We start from the raw sequence: 18,970 nt of genomic DNA, 5'->3' as shown, positions 1-18,970 counted from the left end.
ACATCTCTGAAGACCTCCAGAGTCAGATACAGATCCCTTATTTTAACTGCCTCCTTCTCTCTACTGAATATGTAAGAAACTGAGACAAAGCATGAGCTATTTGTTCTGTTGGGATCCAGTCCACCCCTTTAAAGCTAAGGCATCCAACCTCAACATACTTTGTAAAGAGGCAGGTGACAGCAGTGGCAAAGTCCATGTCATCTGCTCCCTTCTCTACACACCCCAACAATCCCCTTCATGCTTTCTGTGTGACTCCTGAGATACCTGCCCAGTTGCCAAAGTAGCAGAAGATGTAATCACACTCCTAGCTGCCCAGCCAAGCCTCATCTAAACATAAAGGGAATCCCTGAACATTTGATGGTGAGATAGGCGCCCTGTCATACTATAATTCAGATTGGAAAGGACCTTAAGGAGGTCTTCAGTCAAAGTCCTGCTCAAAGCAGGGTCAAAACTGAATTCAAGTCAGATATAATGTCTTCCTGTGTTCCTAGAATTCCAAGCTGAAAAAACATCAGCAGCATCTGATTATTCTGAATCTGAAATAATTTAGCTTTAATTTTAGTTAGCAATGGTTGCAATTCTTCAAAAATGAGGGGTATATTCAATAGCATGTTTTTCCACAATTAATTACTTCAAGGTTAAACATAGTTTTAAATCTAAATAATACCAGAATCCATGCAACATTCTCTCTCAGTTATAATTCTTTACCTAAAAGGAAAATAAAGACAGAACTACTAAAGACTAAAGCATGTACTTCAAAAATATGTGAAGTGTATAAGGTATATAAAACATACAACTTTTAAGTATATGCTTCGAAAAGTATTTGTTTAAATGCAAATGATGGACCAAAGACAGTGGGAGAAGCAAGTAGTGTTAGACTACATGTTTGGCAAGCAAGGCTTGCTCGCCTGCAACAAGAACTGCTTTCAAGTGTTTTACAAAAAATTAAAACCTAATTGTCAAGCAGTCCTGAACCCATCCCTCTAGAGGGAGGATATATAGTCACCAGGCTACAAAGGCAGGCTCCTTTCTTTACATCACTGCTTCTTGAATTCCCTTCTACACTGTAAATTAGCACTGCTTGGAGAATTAAAAGCGCACACATCTCACATTAGCCTCTGACATGGTGTTTATGGCTTCTCCTTGGGCTATCAAGACCACAGTTTGATTGTGTACTAGCTGAGAAGGGCCTAAAACCTAAAACTCTGAGTAACTGCTCAGACTGTTACGACGGAGCCACAATTATTTCTCCTCAAAGGCCTTTATGTCCTTGTCTTTCAGGCAGAATTCACCTAAGAATGAGATATACCCTGCACGCACTATGCAAATACATCACTGACTAAGGCCCACAGGACATAAAAGCAACAGATATACAGGTTTTGGGTCCTGATTTCACTTAGTTTCATTTAGCTGTCATTTAAATCCCAACCTTGTGAAGACTGAAATTCTTGGGATTGCACAAATATATTATCTAGGTAACTAAAGTTTGGGTTTGCATGTTGGTTTTTCTCTTGGGTTGGGAGAAAGGAGGAGACAATAAAACAGCCCTCACTTAAGTAAAGCACAGTTGGTTACTGAGCTCTGCAGAGTCTACAGCCCCAGGTCAGCAAAGCAATACAGCATATTATAATATGTACCAAACTCTTGGTTAACTCTTACAGTACCAAGAAAAAGCTAATACACAGAAATTGAAAGGAAGAACAAAGGCAGAAGAGAGATGGAGAGATTTCTTTGTGCATTTTACCAATGATCCCCTGATTGTAACACCCTTTGACAGCTGCGTTAGGCAGGCTAAATGGCAAAACTCCCAAAAAGCAGAGTGCAACCCTAGCTTGTTTTAAGCATGAGACAGACTAAATTTTAAAAAAGGGAAGGCTTCAGGACTCCAAAGTCAACTTTGCTGCCCATTTCAGGACCCCATTCTGCTAATTATTTCAGCATCACAGGTTAAAAACAAGAGAGTTACCAGAAGGACAACTTCCCAAGCCTGTATGAAGTTACCACATTATCCTTTCGAATCAAGTGGTCATAAAGGTTACTAAGTACACATTAACAGACAAATGACAAGACTTTAGGGCTTTTTCCTCAGCACATGTGAACTCTATCTCTTTCAATCACATACAACCTCATATCTCCACTATTTTCACATCTTCTCAGCTCCTAACCAATTTCTGCATTAACTTATGCCTATTTAAATCAAAAAGGTATTAATACTATATGAAAGGTAATCGCAAAAAAGCAACCCCACCACCAGTCCAAATAACTATTATTTATTAGGTAACTTCGTGTTGTTTATTAAAACAACTATTGCCAAACCTACAATTTTTTTCAATTATATTTAGAAATTCAAAAGTCTGCAAAACTAGATCCCAAAAATGAACCTCAAATCTCAAAAACAAACTACCCAAGTATGTCTACTAGAAAAAGACAAAGAATATAGAGGGTGGAAACAATGGTATAACAAAAATCTCTCTTTTGTAGCACTCCAGGTGTTAATTTTGCATTTTAGTATGGCCTAAATTAAAGAAGTTAAAGAGGAACATCAAGTTACAGGTTTACAATCAAAATCAAAGCATCTTACTAAAATGATGTCTTACTGTTTCTTAAATATAAGTTTTTAAAAGTCACAAATTCCAAAAGCAATGCAGTTTCCAATCACCTGCATGATTTAATACTCCTTATTTGAAAGCATAAAAGCTTAGGGAAAAGCTAAAAATTAATAGATACCTTTCATTACATCATAAAATAACCAAAGATGAAAATCAAGAAAAGTATGAACAAGTTTGGAAACAAAAAGCAGAAAGCTTTACCTTGAAAAGCAGCTGCATTATGAGATATTAAAAATTTTAATGTAGCACTTGATGTTTGAAGCACTTGCTGTATATCTTGCTTTGCTGCAGTCTGATACCTTTCTTCCATCTTTTTGGTACAGCATGTTGGATTTTTGGAAGTACAAACCTGGAGATCAACACCTAAGGAAAAGGCAATTACATTGATTAATATAAAACAGTATTATGCAAAACACAAACACCTAAAAAACAGCTAGCTTTTTTTTTTTTTAATGGGTATTGACACATTGAAAAAATACCCAAAGCTTTAAAACACTTGGTCTTGTAAACAGAAGGGGGTACTAATTAAAATTCTGTGAGAAGAATACACTTATTACAGTTAATTAATGTCATACAATGTAATTTCCCTGGCACTGTAATCTTTTTCCAGCTGTGAATAGTGCTAACTAATGTTGGTAAAATATGTTGAATATGCATTATACATCACGATACAGGTGGTAGATGTCCCATCCCTGGAAACACTCAAGATCTGGTTAGATGGGGCTCTTGGCAACCTGCTCTAGTTGAAGATGTCCCTGCTCATTGCAGCCCAGATGACCTTCAGAGATCCTTTCCAACACGAACTGTTCTGTGATTCTATGATCCTCTAGAATACTGAACTGCTGGAACAGCTCATGGCTGGCACTCTTGTGCTTCTTTAAATCTTGACTAGAAAAAGCTAACTACTTCTAAACACTAGAAACACACCAGTGGAAAGCCCATTCGTGACAGGTTCGTAATGAAAACGCTTGTATTAACTTCTACATGGAGCAGTCCTAACTTCCAGTCTAATCTCCCTGTGTCTTTCTCTAATGTCAAACATTCCCATGAATCCATGACACTGACTCCCTACTTCCCTGCTAGGTTGGGAGACATTGCTAGAAGGGAGTATTTTTCAAAATTTTGGGCACACTGAAATCCCAGAGGGGCAATTCAGTTCTTTTATAACTTTACAACTGGATCACAGTCAAGCACAAAAAGCATTATTCACCTTCTTTGTTATCATGTGGTATTCAAAATCTTTTTTTTTTTTTTAATACTGTTATCTAAACAATGCTTTCTAATACAAGGAACAAACATATGATGAAAGAAAATATATGAGAATTTGAATTATATTAATACAACATTTAACACTCCAATCCAAATTCTGTTCTCAAGTATGTTGTTTCACGGACAGATATGACAAGATTTCTAGGAAACATATTGAGAAATTTTTTTTAATCTGCCCTGTAGACTAAATTCTAATCCTGCAGTTGTGTGTATAAACATCACTCTTTCTTCATAATAGGTAAAATAGGAAGACTATGATTGGGAAAAAAAAGTAAGCAACTAAAAAATCAACTTAAATCCATATAGCTTGTGACTGTAGCCACATTTAGCTCTTATATCACCTCTTAGTACTTAAACTTTTATTTTTCTACCAGTAAATCTACAAGATTTAACATTCCCTTAAAATAATCTTTCCTATTTTTTCTTCTGATAAATCATTCTAAGTATGAATATAATTATGGGGAAAGGGAGGCTTTACACATTTTGTACCCTAAATATAAATTGTCTTATGTAAATTAGGTGTTTTAAATAATGTATTTCAGAAAGTTAAGAAGGAAAATGTTAAGCTACTAATGACTGGATTGGAGCATTCTGGAAGAATGGTGAAATGTTTAAATACATCATAGCAAACTCATATCCCATTTATCCATGTGTCGGTTGAAGCACTTCAGCTGCACAGTGTGAAAAGGTGTTATTATTTACATACAGCAATCCCAATCCTAAAGCAGCAACCCACTGCACATATTTAGACAGGTAGAAAAGATACAGAAGATTCCTTAGAAATCACATTTAGAAAAGCATGAGACCAGAATGAAATAGGTAATTTATATGGGCTATTAAGAAAAATGGAGTTATCAGAATCCTGGATGAATACTTGTCTTTAAAATATTACACAGAGGTAATCTGATTCCCATGACAAATAAACAAATTTCCCCTGCTAATTGCAGATAATCTGGTCTTTGATTTGCTGAATAATTCCTTCTAACATCACTGATTTCAACCTTCACAATTCCTGGTCTCCTTCCATCATGAAGCAGGTGTGGAAAGGAGGATATGTTTGAACCTTCAGTATTAAAGACTACAGAATTTCTCTCAATTTTTAAAGGATCTTTTCTGCTTCACGCTTTAGGTCATATGATGTTTCCAAGCAAAAGTAATTAATTTTAGTAAGGAGTGCTACTTGGGAGTTTATATAATTCTATATTTATGAAGACAAAAGTTTGACTCTATACACAAGAACGGTTTACTGCCCATGATAAAAATGTATGCCTTGAAGTAAATCCATTTTGCTGACATTAGCAGCAGTATCATTATGATAAAGGAAAAGCAGTAGGTACTTTAAGAATACAACACAGAATCTACAAGTCTGACATTGCCTTCATGGTGGCGTGCAAAATTAAAAATTTAACCTCCAGATGTGGAAATTAACTAAAGCAAGTGATACCCCCGTAAATCACTCTGAAGTGATTTCCAATAGCAGTTTAACACACAGGGACTGGTACACCTACAAGCCACGGCGCAGGAAGCTGAACACCTCCACTATCCCAATGGAAAGTTAAAACTCTAATGCAGGGATGAATCACTGAAATTCTGAGAGTAAGAAACTCTTTTTTTTAAGTGCTATATTTGCTACAATGTATCTTATTTTCCTCATATAGTTTAATGCTTTTGAAGGCTATTTATCCTCATAATTTATTTTAAAATATAATTTCTATGTTCTTCAGTACGCACATTTTTACAATTTACAAAGTAATTTATCCATCTGGCTGCTTTTACAAATCTTCTGCCATGTGAAAACCTTGATATTCCATCCTCTGACATTCCAATTCAAGCAAAGAGTGAAAATAAAGCCGCAAAAAACAAGCCATTAAATTATCTATTAATTAGCTACTCTAGTGTTTACATCATGCATGCGAAATAAGGTGCTTTGTGTCAGAGTCAGCCTTTAATAAAGTTTCTGCCTCTAAGAAACAGGAGGTAATGAGCATCTTATAATGATTTTCATTATGAATATTAAAAATCCTGTTCACCACTGCTCTCAGAATCCACGTGACTGCCTGTATAGAGTCACCCTCACTATCTGCACTGCATGCCTCACACTTCTCCAGTCCAGGTTTCAATCCTTTGACCCAACTGACTCCAACCTCCCAGCTCTCCACATTGAGGCACTTGCACTGTAGACCATCCCTACTGCATTCCTGCATTCCCACATTCCCAGTTCTGTCCCTACTCCCAAAGTAGTCAAGACTCCTCTCATCCCACTCCTCCTCACAAAACAATGGCATGCCCCACAATATTTCGAATCACAGACCCAGATATAAATCAAAGCAGATGTAGAAACTGTAGCATCACCCAAGAGCAATGTAATGCAGATTAGCTGCTTTTGGGTACAGGCCTGTCTGCAGAGGGCAATTGCTGCAATGCAGCTAAAACTCCACAAAAAGCAGGGAAGGAGCAACTGAACTACAGGAAAGTTTGTTTTCTGCAACCTACATCTGCAGCTCTTATGATACTGGTTTAAAAGTTAAATCTTATTATCAGGGAAGTGATGATGACTTCAGCACACTTTGGTTCTGGGAAGAGACAGCAGGTTACTCAGGGGAAGGGGTCAACAGAAGAGGTTAGTAGTGCACAGCTCAAATCAAGAAATATAAGGATTAAATCTGTGCTACTACTTCACGTTCCATGGATGAGTTATGCTACGTGTTTATAAAACACATATAACTTCAACTGTGGTAACTCCAATGCAAAACTTAGGTCTAAGCTGACATTGTTTACAGAAATAAAACACAGCAGATTTCCATTAATCCTTTTAAATCTTCTCACTCATAATTAGATAAATTTGCTGATCTATTGAATACTAATTAATTTAAAAATTAGATACAGTAAATGGGAATTTTAAAATGGCAAACTGTTAAAACAACAAGCAGCAAACTGGATTAATATACCACCCCATCCACCTATAAAAAAATTAAAGGAATGATAAATGAGCCTGCAGCAACATTTACTCAGAATACCAGAACACTAATTAATTTAAAAATTAAATACAGTAGATGGGAATTGTAAAATAGCAAACTGTTAAAACAACAAGCAGCAAACTGGACTAATATACCACCAACCTATAAAAAAATTAAAGGAATGATAAATAAGCCTGCAGCAACATTTACTCAGAATACCAGGAAGGTCTAGCCACAGGTATGAAACACAGTTTTCCCTCTGCGTTTTTTCATTATTCCCAAAGAGTTTATCACACAAAAAATATCACAGTACAAGATAAGCCAAGGTATAGCCTGTAGCTTGCCAACAGTGATACACCTGACAAACATCAGGAGGAAAAATGTTTATAGAACTGATAGAAATGTTATAGAAATATAGAACTCACAGAACATGTTCACAGAATTGCATTAAAACAGCCTTTTTTCCTATTTGGTTACGCAATGTTATCTTCTGCATGTAACACAAAGCAACTAACTACCGTTGAAAAAAGACAGCTATCTAGTCATGTAACAGACACTGAAGAGAGAAGATAGTAGAAGAGTTATTAAGTTGCTCTGGACACATTTCAGTGCCACACCAGTTTCAGACTTACTATATTCTCTAATCCCTTGCACAAGTTCTTTAGGATGTCTTCTAGAAAAAGAAAAGAAGATGTTTAATTTATGCCTGCTTATTTAAAAATAGATTCCCTCTTCAACTTTTTTAAAGTTATTTGAGCATATCATTTCTTTTTCCTAACTTTCAAACAAATCAGCATAGAACTCAAAAAGAAAGAATTAGTCATATAACCCAATCCCAATAAGAGTTTTTCAATTGGTATTAGAGTTTGTTTATTGGTCTCACATTGACAAACCAAGCAATTTCACAATTCTTTGCAGCACTTTTTTTTTTTATTAAAATTCAAAATTTGCTGTTCCAGTAAAGTCTTTTATCTTCATAAAGAAACCAGCATGACTTAGGAAGAAAGAGTATTGGGGAAAGGAGGTCACTTGTGATACTGGAAATCTAAAATGAGGTATTTTTTTAACTCACACACATGAATTTTGAGGCATCTGTTACATCATTATTAATACAGCTGCTCAAACTTATGTTTCATAACTAATGTATCATTAATTTAGGTACATCCAATTTGGGACTCTGCAGTGGGAATACCCTGTTAAGAGAGTATTTTGTGCAATCAGATGACCTCAAGAAACAAACTGAACAGTTAGGCACAAGTTCATAATTTCAACAACTCATCTAATCACACTAACATTTGGATTAAATTGTTAACTCCTATGTTGCTGAAACTCAAGGGCTATTAGAAATTTTACTATATGTCAAATTCATGCCTGACCCTGCCCAACACAAATCTTTCTAAAGAAACATGATTAGCACCTACTGAAGAAACTGACATAAACAGTGACTCAGAACAACCCTGAATGTGACTTTCCCTCAAAGCTGCATACATTTTACAGAGACAAAATCACAAAATAGATTATTTAATTTCTAGATATCCAGGAAATAACCACTGATCCTACATTACTTTTAAAAGAGCTCGCTACTCTTCCTTCAATGTTCTCTTTCAGTTTACAATTACTGCTGAGATTCCTCAGGATCACTTTGGCTTCCAAATCCTTTTATTCTACCAGACACTGGAAGCAAATATTCTCAATATACTCCTCTCGCTTCCAATTTCCCAAGGCATCCTGAGAACACTGATCCACTCATCCTAGGCACCTCTCTTTTATAAATATTAAACATAATTATATATTTACACATTTATAAATATTTATTTTCTAGCACAATTCTTAGCAATTTTCCTGTTTCTTGATTTCATATTTTGAAGCCTAATATGCCTAAATAGCCTTACTTTCTTCCTAACCTCAGAAAATTTTAAGTATGATTATAAGAGCCCAACAAATCTGTCAGAATAAGAAACACAGCAGTAGCCTGAACTAGAAGGAAATGACAAAGAAAAAGAGAAATTAATCTAGGTTAATTAAGCATTGTCTACAGTAAGACTTTCTTCTGCTTTTTTTCACGAGCTGAAAACATAATACAAAGGAAACAGAACTATGCAGTGTCTCAATGAAGATTCATGCACTCATTTCACAACTTGCTTCTCTGCAGTTGAAAAGGGGGCTCCTGAATTTTAACCTGTCAGCACCACAGTGGTGGATGAGTGCTTTTAATTTGGATAGGGAGGGTGTGTTTTCACTAGTGAATTTCACTACTGAACTCTCAGAGTGCATCCAGATATGCTTCAGCTCCCAGGAAGAATTTCTGAGAGCAGCACCTGCTGTATTCAACAATTCCTATAACAACCTTAACACTGGAAAACAAATAGGCAAAGCTGGAACTCTGCACATGCCCAGAAAAACCAGATACAGCTGGAATAACTGAGACATGATGAAACAACTTGAGTGGCCACTGTGCATCAATGGATAGATATTAACTTGTCAGTAAAGATGAGGAGAAAAGAAAGAACGTTGCTCTTCATGTTAAGAAAATCACTGAAGGTATGGAATGGACAAGCTGGTTTATGACAAAAGGTGACCCAGGACCAAAGAAGATCCCAGTGAGGATGACATTGTGGTATGAATTTGATACCATGAAAAGTCAGGAAAAGGAAGTGGACTGAGTCTTCTTTAAAGCAAGACCCTGGTTCTTACAAGATATTTTAAACCTCACAGAAGGATTCAAGCAAGATTTTTGGCAAGGACTGGGGAAAAGTTCTTATCACAGGAACTAGACAGATCAACCAAGCCTGGCACTCCTCTGGATTGAAACTATCAGAGAAGGATCTAGTCACACAGAAGGTAATGAACAGCAGCTTTGGCAGAGTGCCCATGAAATAATGTAGATCAAGATCCCTCTATTCAAAAATAGCAAGTCTAAGAGGTCATCTTTCCTCATTGGCTGAGTACTTGTGATGAGAAGTTATCTCCTACAATCTGCAAGGATTTCCAAGACCTGCTTATCACAGCAGCACGATATTCCCAAATATTTTCAGGTATCTGGAATGTTGAAATGTCCCGTAAGGACAAGGGTTACCTATTGTGAAATTTCTTTTAATCGCCTATAGTATAACTCATCAGCGCTTACACCCTGCCTGGGTGGTCAGTAGCAAGACCCCCACTACATCTCCTTTGTTTTACATCCCCCTAATCCTCACCCAGAGGCTTTCAACCCCATCATCACTAACTGTAAGGGGTTCACACTACTCCAGACAATAACACAGTGGATGAGTACCAAGCTCTTCAATAAACTCACTACATAAAATGAAAATAACTCTGGAAAGGCTGAAAAAAAGAAAACTATTGAGCAGATATATTCTGCTTCCCTTACATCACTATGGACTTACAGTTTTATGATGAGTGATTTATTATAAAGACATGATACAATTTTGTACAGTACAAAAGTCTCTGCAATACAACAGCTCCATCTTCAAACTTCAATATAGCTTACATATGAGACCATATACCAGTCTCCAAATAAGGAGACTTACAACTATTCCAAATGAAGAATATTGCTGGTGTGGATTTGGGAAGGATTTTGCTTTGTTTTACCGAGTATTTAAAAACTGGGAAAATACCCCACCCCACTGCCAACTATATAAGATGACCTACCTCACCCTCTAAATCTTAGCAGATAATAATTACATATGAATGTCCTCCCTCTGCTTGGAACTGAAAATGTAAGAAAACTTGGCCAAGTGTTATTATCACATTGCCTGAAACACAAATAACATTGTGTTGCATACAGCAACATTTTAGACAATGGCATCGTTATATAACAAACCACAATTTCATAACAAAAAGTGTGTAGCTGAATTGTCAAACCAAGCAAAAATTAGAACTTGTGAGTGCTATTCCTTATTCTCCTACTAACTTGACATGTTTTTTTCACAAGAATAACTTCATTTTTCAAAGGCACAGTTCTCCTTTTTCCCTATGAGCTTCAGTAAAGTGGATCTTCCACAAACCCACTGCGCCATTTTTCCAATATACATGACCTTTCAACTTCTACATTTTAGTTACTAACTAATAATATATGGGGTAACTGCTCACATGCAGTTTCCTGTGTACACAGGCACAGACATGCATAATACTTGTCCAATATTAAAATGAAATAAGCTAAAGATTAACTCTATTACCCAAACTCTTAGTATTTTAAACAATTGTTAGGCAATGCTTAGCTTTTAAACCTAGCCTTTTGCAAAGCAGAAGCTAATCTGAAATTTTATCTAGGCTTTATGGACTTTAGTATAGCTTCAAGAAGACACACACACTTTCAGCAAAACCCGAAAATAATGAATATTAATGAATATTTGTATATGGTTTCAGATGACTCTTCAGTATTATTTTATTCCCTTGATTTTATGAAAAGCACTTTTTTAAGCAGCATCTTTTGAACGTGGATCTCTTTCCCAACCCTAAGGGAATTTTGTTTTATACTTTTAACTTTATGTGCTAATCACGTACATATACAGTATTTTTATTGACCTACTTTTGATCCAGCTCATTAAACACAGCTGCTTTCAATGACCAGGAAAAAGTAACCAAATACAACATGCAAAGAACCCAAATGACTAAAAATTAAATTGTCGCTCAAAACCCACAGAGTGGTTTTGTAGCTGTTTCTTTAGCGATCTAGAGAACAAGAAACAGCTTACAGATGTTTCAGAAGAAGATACATAAACCAAAAAGTGAAACAGGTCCATCCATTTCAGTACAACCAATACTAAAAAACCCACACAATTATTTTCTGAGTTTTCACATCTAAAAAACTTTCCATCTTCCATAAGAATTATTTTGTCAATAACCAATTTTGAAATAGAGGGACAAAACACTTTCTACTCCAAAAAGGCATATTGGCTCTTTTCAGTACCAAATTCTGATGGCTCTACACTGTGATATACTTTGAGACAAGATCACAAGACAGCTAGAAGTGAAATAAGTGGGAGTGTAATAAAAATATATTGATGTAAACAGTTACGGTACAGGAAAGGTTTTAGAACTGAAAACAATCTAGATGAATCTATGCAAGACAGTTTGGGAAGAAAAACATAATTATTCTGAGGTGTAAGCTTACCTATCTGGACCTGATTTCAAACTTTTAATCATGGTCTCAGCTGTACAAATCCTTATTTTCAGTACCTTGATATAAACAAATGCTGACAGGATGAGGACGTTAACTGCCAGGAAGAGAAAATGCCAGATGTGTGGTAAATTTCTGCCTGTATACTTAGACTTCCAAGAGATCAAATCCAAGGTCTGAAAAATCCCAGAATTTAGGATTGTCACGACAAACAGTCTTTCAAAAGCCAGCACAGAAATGCCATATGGCTTGGAAGCAATTGTCAAATCCGTGGTTTATTTCAAAATGGATTTGGAACCTGTATCAGACATGAGTCCTTCTCATGCTTATCCTTTAATATTTATTAACTTACTTTTGTTACAAGCACCACTCTGGTTAAGCATTACTTGCTATCGTTATGATTGTTGCAAAGCACTTCAGTTTTGCTCAGTAAAAGAAATGGGGATCAGCCTCGAGCACCTGGCCCTGACTGTTGACACTGTTGAACTATCACCTCACTTCTTTCTGTGGCTCCGTTCAGAAGGCACCAGTATTTCTCTCACCTGCACTTCACGAGATGGTGCATTCTATACACTGCCTTCAAAGGACACTCCAGACAACTGTAGTACAATTTGGCTCCTTCCTTATATAGTCCAAGATCATCCTCCTGCCTACTAGGAGGCACCCCAGCAAGGTGAAGCCATCCCTCCATACACCCATGCTACAGCTCACAGAGCAAAACATTTCATCCTGTCCAAAAGCCTTCCCATTTTGCTTGAATTTCAGGGCAGTGGAACCTACAGTGTCTTGGTGTTACAAAAGCATCATATTGGTTCTCAGGAAGATTCAAGAGCAAATTCCATTGAGTGAGGAAAGACCATTCCTTCTACAGGACACCAGCCTTTAGCAATGTAGACATGAACCTGTCTATTCCACTCACCATGAGAGTCAGGAGTCAGTCCTCTATCTTCTATTGAGCAGCACCACCTTTCAGGTCAACCCAGTCAGATCAAGTCCTAAGACTACTGAGCACTGATGACTTCCTAGAGAAACTGAAAGATTGGAGATAGAGATAGGGGAACTGCTACATAGTTGAGCCAATTTTTTTGTTGATTTTAATCTCAAAACATTGTCAAGTTTTTTTAACAGTGATCATTTTGTGGATTCAGAGGTGAAATGTTGACACACATACAAAATTACGTTGTTGGCAGAGGTCCTTACAAAAACAGATGTGATATAATGAACATCAGTAACTGATTTGACAGAGCAATTCACTTTCTGTCTCTGACTGAATCCTTTTCCAGAGCTCTGAATGTCCATTAAACAAACAGAGTAAGAAGTGTCCCTGTTTGCACACACCAAACAGAAAAAAAACCAAACTAATTTGACTTGAGGTAGAACCAAAATACAAATTACCCGAATGTAAATTATATTAGAAACCCAAATTAAAATTCAAATATGATCTTGGAATTGCAGTAAACTAACCTGCTAGATTTAAACTGACTTCTATTGTTACTTTAAGGGGAATTAGCAAGAATATTTTAACTTGACTTAACAATAGCACCACAGACCAACTTCTTCTGACATTATCTCATCCTTCTAGCACAGTTTTTCTCATTTACTCAATTTCATATTCATAATGGTTCTCTATCAAAAAGCCTTTGCATTAAAATGTATACTAATCACAGTCTTCACTCTTTTACGTTTCTTGTTCTCATAATTGCACACGTGATCTCCCAATGTTTGCTGATAGGAAGCCTAGATTGGGTCCTGAAAAAAAACCCAAAAAAACCTCAAAACCAAAAAAGCAAACACACAGAAACCAACCAACCAACCAAACTGCTGAGAAAAAAATATCTTCAGCACTTTTTTCCCCCACTTCACTGGGAATTGTTTGATTCTACAGCGACAGCAAATGTAACATTTTTCAATAAGCCACAGAATTCAGCTTTTTGGTGCAAACAGAAGCCTGGAAGCTTGTTCACTGACATACATACCAGAGGCTCTCTGTCAAGAAGGCAAGAGTGAATGGTTTACCAGCCATCCTATTCTGCTGGTGCTAGAATTGTACCATAAAATGGTTTGGGTTGGAAGGGACCTTACAGAACATCTAGTTCCAGCCCTCTGCCATGGGCAGGGACACCTTTCACTAGACCAGGTTGTTCAAGCCCCATCCAGCCTGGCCTTGAACGCTTCCAGGGATTGGGGATCCACAACTTCTCTGTCCTACGTATTCCGAGAGAAGGAAACCAGAGAAGAAATATTATTTGCAACCAAGATAATAAGAGTTCAGCGCTCCCATTTAATCTGTCTGAAAAAAAATGAGCTGCTGAAATCAGCTAAAAGCTCTAGATTTACTAGCATATATGGGGTGAAAGAGTGTAAGTTTTCAAGGAAGTTGCTTAGGTTACAGTACCATAATGGATATATAATACCTTGAACATACGAAATAAAAATATTTTAAAGAGTATTTTGCAGACAACAATTTTTTTTTCAAATAATCCAAATCATATTGATCCACAGAAATAAAATAAAAAACTCCAAACCTAACCTATGAGTCCTTTTTATACTTATTTCATGCTTTGCATATTTCATACAGCATTCTTCATACAGCAAAAAAGTGTCTTTTAGATTTTTAATTACTGAGGTTATTCTGTACAGTCCCACCAAAAATGTACTTGTAGCACAGAACCAGACAGGAAAAAACCAAAGTATTTTTGCAACTAACATTTAAAATCAGTACGAAAAGTGATAAATGTTCCAATAAAGCATGTGATGGTGCTGAGCACAAGTCTGTACTATAGTTCCCAAATCTCTTTTACAAAAGACTGAGAACAATTAGTCAAATGTCTTGATTTCTAGGGGTAGCAATAAGTATCTGGGGATTGGTAAATATATTAATTTATCTTGATTATTAGTTACCATTTTCAACATATGATATCCTGCGCTATGTGAATGACAACACAAACTCGAATTTGTAGTTCCCATATCCTTCAACGTCACCTTCGTATATATATATATATGTGTGTGTGTCATTTTTGCAGAGGATGACACAGGTATTATTTTTCTCCCTTAAAGATACACAACTTTTATACAATAGCTGCAAAACTAATTATATAAAATAATGCGTAGTTTTTTGAGCTAACATATATTCAAAATACAGACACATGGCAATCTCCAGAACTAGAATTTGCATGATTTACTGATATAAGGCTTCTTAGTTTTTATTCCTACTAAGAAGAGAAGAAATGTAAATGGTATAGCCTTTTTTTCAATACATGGAATGAAAACAACGTCAATATAAGCCCTATAATTTTATTGACTTCCACTGTATACAAATCCGTACATCAACCAGCATTTCTGCTGTTTTTCAGCTGGTGATCCTACTCCACCCCAAAGATTCAGCTTAAGACATTTAAATGAAAGTGTTCTTAAACAAGTTATGTCTAAGGTATCATTAAAATAAAGACACAGAGGCAGTGCAGTGGAGGCATTTATGCAACTTGTTCTGAAGACACCACCAACATTTGACAACGGAGTAGCTCCAAGATTCCACAAGCTGCATTGGCTGTGCATTGTGGCTGCCCACAAGGAGCCCCTGAGATGCCAGAGGTATCCCACCCACCACACACTGCACTACCAGAAAGTTTCCCAGAGTTATTGTATGTCTCAGCCCCACTGGGAATGCTACAGAAACCCTAAGAAAATTTAAATGCTGCCAGATGCCCACATTTCAGCACCCAAATTAAACCTTACAAAGGCAGCTTAGACACCTACAAAAAATGTGCGTTGTATAGGTGCATGTGTGTGTCTTGTATACAAACACATTTCTAAGTGCCATCAGAAAAGGTTTTAAAATATTTTTACATCTTGCCTCAAAAGAAGGCTTAATATAGAAGATCAGTAGCAAAAAGTGACATTTCTTTTCACATTATGCTTTCAGCCTAGAAATACCTTTAATTGCACCTAAACCTTCTAAAATGCTCATTTAATCCCCATTTTCTTGTCATTGCCAATTCTGGATAGATTTTACTGTTTGCAATTATTTGTTTCATGATATCTGAGATCAATGCTATTCAGAGCAAGAACTCTGGCTGCCCAAAGAAATATAATTCCTTCAAAGAGTGAAAGGCTGCGGACCATGCAGCTGTACCACACCTCCTGCTGCCCACTGTTTGCAAGGGCAGCAGCAGAGAAAGGAATTCTTTTATATTCTTACAATTCAAACACAGCTTTCCCTTCGAACAGGAAATGCAGAAAAATCAAAATCAAAAGAAGAAAGTGAGTGGTGGTATAAAAGATATTACAGGGGAAAGGAGGAAATCAGAGGAGCAGAGCAAAAGAAACATACATAAGGTACTATAGTTCTTTTCTCTTGAGTCAACATATTTCCTCCCTATCCCTACCACACACATGAATGGTATAGTAATCAAAATACATGACAACGACAGAGAAAGCATAATAATTACACTAGGCTATGGAATGAGAAGAACATAGATAAAGTGATACCATATCATTCATACTGATACTATTCAGACAAACAATCAGCACAAAAAAAACCTAATCTCTTTAACTCAGATTTCACTTTCCAGACACCTTCATTTGTACAGTACCTGTCTCATCAGGCTTCCAACTGAATTGTTAATTTTCTTTCTTATCAAAGACAACTATAAAATCTTTAGGTTAAGACAATGCAGGAAGACAACAATGCATGTTGATAAATTTACTAGTAACCTAAATACAGTACTCTGTATAAACTATACACTACAATATTGACTGTGTTAAGAATCATCTGTCATATTTAATATTGGAGGGATTCCTTTAAAATAAAACTAGTACGCCTTATCTCAACTTGCAGAGTTAATAAAAACTATACAGATTAACTTTAAAAAAAAGTATGAGGGTAGCTATTGATATTTTAGTGAGGGGGACATTAATTCAGCTTTTGTTGCATTTTCTGCCAAAAAATGCACTAACTCACATTTACTAGTTAACTTGTCATCCAAACATGAACACGCTTTACAGATGTGTAAAAAAAAAAAGTTATTTTCTCATCCTATATCGCTGATCACAAAAATACTTGCATTTTAATTCCCTCAGTTCAACTGAGGTTCTCACAAACCTGAAAACAAAACCTCAAATCTAAAAACGTATACCTTATTATATGCGTGCTTTGCAACGTCATTCAGTAACTGCTTAAAAAAAGAAAAAAAATCTCATTATTGATACAAATGCTAGATATACTCAAATTGCAATAAAGATTCTACTTTCCCAGGAATTTTATTCCATTACAGCGACAGGCAGATATCCAGTACAGAAAATGCGCAGCCCGACCACTTGCAGCCGTGTAAGTCATTCTCATTTCAGAGCAGAGTAACTCCAGCAGCCCCAGACGCAGTTCGGTGGCTCTCCCCAGCCTCCAGGCTTCGCGCTGGCACCGATGGACCAGTGCCTGCCCACGGCCGCCCGGAAGCAGGATGACACCAGCTGAAGCGGGCTCGCTCTGCTGTGCGCGATACGGAGTGGAAGTGGCTGGGCACAAGGGGGTTTTAGGCAGGTGTCGGGGTGCTCCAGTGCCCACGGCCCGAGAAGAGCGTTTTCTCTCTTGAGTGAGGGGCCAGGGAGCCCCCCTTCACCCAGCCCCGATGTCGCTACGGAGCCAGCGGAGGACCCGAGGTGCCCGCGGGGCCCAGCCCCGCCGCCAGCACCACCCACCCATCGCCGCCGGCGGCACCAAATTCAAACCTGCCGGCCCCGCCGCTCCCGGTGCCCCCTGCCCCGCGAGCTCTGCCTTACCTGCCCGCGGGAACTCCGGGACGCCGCCGAGCGGGCCGAGCCGCCGCAGCTGGAAAACTTTCCGGACCGCCTCGCAGCTCGGCGGCCGCTCCGCACCCTCCGAGGCGGCGGCCAGGAGCAGGACGGCGAGGCTCAGGAAGCCGAGGCGGAGGCTCTTCCCCCCCATGGCCCGCGCCCGCCACCAGCTGCCGCAGGGAGCGCGGCCGAGGCGCCCCGAGCCGCCGCCGCGGGGGGAGGCACCGCCCGCCGCCCCCGCCGGGACCCTCCCCCGGCCCGGCCCCCGCCCGAGGAGGGGCCCCCACGCCCGGGGCGGCAGCGGGAGGGCGCTGTCCAGCGCCTGTGTTGGGGCTGAGGCTGGGCATGGGCTGTTTGGGGAGGAGATCCCCCCACGTACACCCGGGGTGCTGGGAGTGCGGGCTGCGTAAGAGAAACGCACAGGCACAGGAAGCGATGGCATGGTAAAGGAGCAATTTCGACCCATAAACACGCAAAAAAAGGGCAAAAAAATAAACTTCTAGCGCTTTAGGGAACTACTAGCAACAGGCTTCACACTGTCAGTAAGGTACGCCATTCAGTTTGACTTGAACTTTTGTTTTTCTGAGAAAAGTTTCCAAGAATTCGGCAGTCTTCAAGGCATCTTCAGATGTTTCAGTTTCCCGATGCGAAAGTGACACGGGACCAATTTACAAAACCCTGTCCTGTCTACAAGCTGAAGTCCGATGGGAACTGTTAGAGCAGCCAAGGAAGCAGCTGGGATGCATCAGGTTATCTTTAGAACAGCTTCCTTGATCCAAAATCAAGAATCCTCTCCATGCACAAGTTTTAAATGTCACACCTTGCCCCTTATAGCCAGAATTTTTTCTTAGTGCGTTTTGAAGCTGCCAGTGGTCATTCAGCACTGTAAAACATAAAGCTTTCAATTTAAAAGAAAACTTTAATCCATGCCAGCAATTTCTACACAAGATTGCAAATCCAGTTCTAAGTATGGATTATTCCACACATTCATTTGAATACAGTTAACAAACTGAAACATAAGTTATTAAAATTTGCACTAGAGATCAACCACTTCACTACTGAGCAAAGCAATAAAACAATGTCATTATCCAGTCTACTGAATGACAGTTCGTAAGAGGGGGAGAGGACTAGTATTTCTGAATCATCGTATTCCTGGGCTTGGCAACTTCCCTCTGTCAGCAAGCTCCAACATACATGATATGAAATGTCCTTTAACAGAATTT

General features: G+C 38.1%; 1 protein-coding gene across 1 annotated transcript in view; it reads right to left on the bottom strand.

The window, feature by feature from the left end:
- GPC5 (glypican 5) overlaps window positions 1–17,898 on the bottom strand; it is a gene marked incomplete at both ends in the record, with an annotated part of 614,716 nt that extends 596,818 nt beyond the window's left edge. The window contains 2 exons of the mRNA XM_082277454.1: window positions 2,811–2,972; window positions 17,733–17,898. Coding sequence (XP_082133580.1) covers window positions 2,811–2,972; window positions 17,733–17,898 — 328 coding nt within the window. The remainder of the gene's footprint in view (window positions 1–2,810; window positions 2,973–17,732) is intronic.
- Window positions 17,899–18,970: the final 1,072 nt, after the last annotated feature.

This window comes from Coloeus monedula (assembly GCF_965178545.1).
Source record: "Coloeus monedula genome assembly, chromosome: 3".
NCBI classification, from domain to species: domain Eukaryota; kingdom Metazoa; phylum Chordata; class Aves; order Passeriformes; family Corvidae; genus Coloeus; species Coloeus monedula.
The sequence above is the reverse complement of the archived record's forward strand: the minus strand, read 5'-3'. Positions and strand labels throughout refer to the sequence as shown.